Raw genomic sequence first — 4,688 nt, 5'->3', positions numbered from 1 at the left:
ACCCCCACCCCCCCCTCCCTCAAGACACAAAATAAAATAAAAGCAAATAAAAGAAGCACAACGGCATAGCAAACAATTCAGTAGCTTAAATCTTTAGGAAGCTATGATAGATAGTTCAAGTAAAACATGAGTAGGAGTGTCAAATGAGCAAGTTGGCTCAAATTTGGACTAATTAAATTGACTTGAACTGATAAACAATGTATAAACCAACTTGCCCAAAGTCTACTATGGCCAAAATGTATTGGGCTAAATATTCCATCATCACCAAACCCGTCCAGCTTACCCAATCTCCCTTTGGAGTGAGAAATTGGCATGAAGCTGAAGCTGTTGAACTTGACAGAGGTGCGGTACATTACTTTGACACAGAAAAAAGAAGCATCATGTGTATCAAAACTCATACATTTGGATGTTATTCAAATAAAATCCAATAACTATTTGTGCAAATATGATTACCCAAAAAGAATTCCATGTAAGTACATATTTGCATTTTTTTATGTCAAGGACGTCTAGAGAAGCAGAAATACATGGAGAATCCAATTAAATCTTCTATGACTTGTGTAATAACAAACAAGAACGTGGTGTGACTAGTAGTATGCATGTACAGTGGACAACAGATCACTATAAAAAGGCAGTCCAATGCATAAAGCATCCCGCATTCACGCAGGGTCCAGGGAAAGGCTGCATACCAAGGGTTGTGATGTAGACAACCTACCCTAATGCAAGCATTTTTGGCTGCTTCCACGGCTCAAGCCCGTGACCTATGGATCACAAGGTGACAATTGATCACTCTAATATTGAAAAAAGTATTATTACATCCAAAATCACAAGAGGCAATTTTCAAGTCATCCCTTTTCTTCTAATTTGACGATTTTTAGCAGTTATTTGGATTTGACAGCAAATGTACCTTCTTGACAACTGTTCCAACTTTTGAAACAATTACGTTATATGTGCATTGTACAGTAGCAGCTGACATTTGGAGTACATTTTTATCAATTTTTAGACTTGCCTAGGTCATGCCAAACAGTATCAAGGGGGTTTATAAGAGCTGTTATTCATGGAGAGTTGCGAAGTCCATCAAAAAAAAATTGGTCAACAGTGTCTACTGCTATCTTTTGGTGCATTTGGAACGAAGGGAATCATAGATGTTTTGATGGGATCTCAACCCCTAACCATTCTCTTAAATTAACTTATTTAGTTGGTTCAATCAGGATTTGTCTTCTCCTTAGTTGTGCAGTAAGTTTTTGTATGTGCGCAGTCACTTCCTTTTAGCTGTAATTTTTTGCTATGCATCTTTTTGGTGCCATTTAATGAAATTCCCTTCGGGAAAAAAACTAGCAAGCAAACTTTAACCTTTTCATTAAAAAAATAATATTAGCAAGCAACTTTTGCCAAAACCTTAAGCAAGGGACGCAACAATTTTTAGCAAAATAAACTAATGTCAAAATAACTTTCCTAAGCAACTCATGTTCAACTATACCATCCCAAATCAACAAGTTCTTGGGATGGCATTTTCTGCATAAAGTGCATAGAAGATTAAGATTACTAATTCAATAAGTGAGTCATCAATAATTCTACCACTCACAATTCTTCATTTAAGCAACCCTATTGCGCCAAATTCTCATTATATTGCTAAACTAGCTTTAGCATAAATGCAGAAAATTTCAAACCAAGCCCCTCTTCTGGAATAGGGAAAGAAAAATCAAATGACACCCTCATAAGTACGACTTATGAAATCTCATGAAGCAAAATCAATATTGGCACCTATAAACATCAAGACACCACCCAAGAAAGGAGGGGAGCTTGGAATATGAAGTACAATTTATTAACATTACGTAGGAGTTAATTGCTGGCATTGCAAGGGTTTAAACAACATAACTTCAACAATTATTTTAATTAAAGTTACTACACAACAACGGAAAACAAGGGCTAATCACAGGAAACTAGCTAAGTATTCACACATAACAACAGCGAAAAGAATAATTTTAAAAAAAAAAGAAGATAAAAATATGTCAACCTTATTAGATGTTTTTCAACACTTAAAACATTGCCCAAGGTCATTAGATGTTTTACTTCACTAAGAATTTACCTTCTGCTGACTCTGCATAGCAATCGTGTGCAATTGCACGGGTTCATTGACAGGCACAGACTCTTCTACGGGCACCGAGTATGGCCCATAGTTCGCAGCAGCTGCCTCCACTTTAACAGGGTCCGTAGTAAAATATAGTGAAGACATTATCCTATTTAGCTTCGATTTCAAACCAGCATCTGTAAGCAAAAACAACCAGCTAAAACTACAAACATCTACACTATCTCAAAACCACCAAAAGATTGATATAGCTAGCTTTAAATTGTCCTAAAACATAAGTATGATTCCTCTGGCTAGTCCAAATGACTTTGCAAATATGTATCTAGTAAAATTCATCAAACAAATTGGATATATCTAGTTTTAGAGGATCTCAAATTTTGTCAAAAAAAGATAAACCATTTAGTAGTATATAAAAAGGGCCCAAATATTATAGAAATTCATATAGCCGACTCTAGCTAGTTTGGGAATTTCTATATACTCACAAGTAGCATCGGAATCAGGTACAATGGGCTGATCAGACTTGGTAAGCCACAGCTTTGCGTGCTCAATGCATTGTTGAAGGGCACGCTTGTGCGACAAAGGAGAGTTAACAGGTCGAGAAATTAATAGCCCACTGAGCATTGAAATTAAATCCAAATCCTTCTCCCCCAATAGATTTACCACATCACTGGATTCGTCCTCCGGCATACAATCATAGTTTAGGCAACAAGCTCTCTCATGTGTCCTCGTCAGCATTGTAGCTGTAGAAAAATCGCTCTGTAACGACTTCACATCAAACATACAGCCAAAATACAACAGATAAAGTAAATCCTCAACACACATTATCCCTTCCCCCTCTCCCTCATTCTTCGAATTATTATCTGGCGTGGCAGAAACTGACGTGGCGAGGTTGATTTCTTCAGCAACAGCGGATGCAAGAGGCTCGCGAAGCTTCTCGAGCTCGTCGATGCCGGCAATGACGGCAGGTTTTGAGCGAAGCGTTTCTTCTTGTTCCTTGTTTAAGGTTTTTCCTTTAGAAACGGATTCTTCCATTTGAACAATGCGGTTGTATTTCTTGCGAAGGGCACGGAGACGCTTGTTGATCACGCTCAGTACTGGTCCTTCGGAGACGTCGGACGCCGCCATTGGTGGTGCCAGGAAGTGGTGGAGGAGGACAAGGGTTTCTAGAGAGTTCGGTGAAGGGTTTAGGGAAAATGGAAAGAGGTTCTATTGAGCGGATTGATTTGTCAATTTATTATTGCAAGATTTCGAGGAAAAACCAAATTAGTCCTAGGAATATTTTGGTACTTATAATATAAATATGAATACAAATAATCCTTCATGTTTGTAATTGGAGCACAATCCCGGGCTTAAAGAACTGTTTTAGAGTCTGTTTGGAAAGCCACTTTGTAATTGAAATTGGTGTAATTATTAGGGTAGTAATTACACACTTGTGTAATTACGGCGATATGTTTGTTTATCATAGTGTAATTGCAGTGTAATTACAAGTTTACTGTTTGGTTGCACAAGTGTAATTACACTGTTAGATTAAATTTTAAATTAAGTAATTATCAAAACTTACAAATTAATATAATAAATATATGCCAATAAATTTTTATAAGTATAAATGATGTTATATTTGGTATTTAAGATGTAGTATATTTTTTCGTGAATATACAATAATTAGTAATCGTATAATTATAAATTACATTGTAAAATAATTTATATATATTTTATAAAATAATAATATTTAGTTTAGATACTTGCAAAAACTAAAAATATACGTTTTGTAAGAATATCATGGAACTATGATTGACAAAATAAATTAATATTTATAAATATAGTGTCATAACATTATTCAAATGTTTGGCAAAACTAATATATCAATTCTAACAAAAAAAAAAAAAAAAGAACAACATGCAATGTGAGCCAATACTTCTAAAACAAGTAAATTGGAACCATGAATATAACACAATTTCAAAAATAAAAAAATAAAATAGTTTAACATATGTCAAATTCCAACATAATAATAGTAAGTCCCACTACAACTTAAGATTAGGAAACATAATAGTTTATAACAATATTCAACAACGAAATTCCACTTTTATTGCATCATTCATTATATGCCAAGTTATTAATGACTCATTATTTCTAATATTAGGAGGTGTAGTTTCCAAACATAGAACAATAAAATAAATAAAAAATAAAATATAAGCAATTACGGAATCACAAGAAGTGAAGATAGAGAAATAAAAGATAAATAGTGTACAAAGAAAAATATATTTAAAATTTCAAAAGACATTAAAAAGTAAAAATAAAATTAAAAAATTAAAATAATAGAAATAAAAAGTTATCAAGAAAATAAATTAAAATAAAAACAAAAAGAATGAAACTAAAAGGCAACCTTGTAATTACACAGTGTAATTACCACCAATTCTCACCTCTCCCTTGAGAATTGGAGAGTGTAATTACACCCCTCCAATTACACCAAATTCCATGCTGACAAAGTAATTATCTGGCCAAACAAACATGCCAAACTGTGTAATTACACCCAATTACACCCAAATCCATTTCCAAAGTTGCTTTCCTCTTAGTGGGCGTTTGGACATAAGAATCGTAAAAT

The 4,688-nt window shown here is 34.2% G+C and overlaps 1 protein-coding gene across 1 annotated transcript in view; it reads right to left on the bottom strand.

Moving 5' to 3' along the window:
* Positions 1-3,309, bottom strand: part of LOC109205208 — a 6,275-nt gene extending 2,966 nt beyond the window's left edge. Inside the window, exons 1-2 of the mRNA XM_019367897.1 lie at positions 2,569-3,309; positions 2,087-2,265 (exon numbers count right to left, since the gene is read on the bottom strand). Of these exons, the coding sequence (XP_019223442.1) occupies positions 2,087-2,265; positions 2,569-3,211 (822 nt within the window). The 5' untranslated portion in view covers positions 3,212-3,309. The remainder of the gene's footprint in view (positions 1-2,086; positions 2,266-2,568) is intronic.

Source organism: Nicotiana attenuata, chromosome 2 (assembly GCF_001879085.1).
Source record: "Nicotiana attenuata strain UT chromosome 2, NIATTr2, whole genome shotgun sequence".
Lineage (NCBI taxonomy): Eukaryota > Viridiplantae > Streptophyta > Magnoliopsida > Solanales > Solanaceae > Nicotiana > Nicotiana attenuata.
Note: the sequence above shows the minus strand (reverse complement) of the source record. Positions and strands in the feature narration are given on the sequence as shown.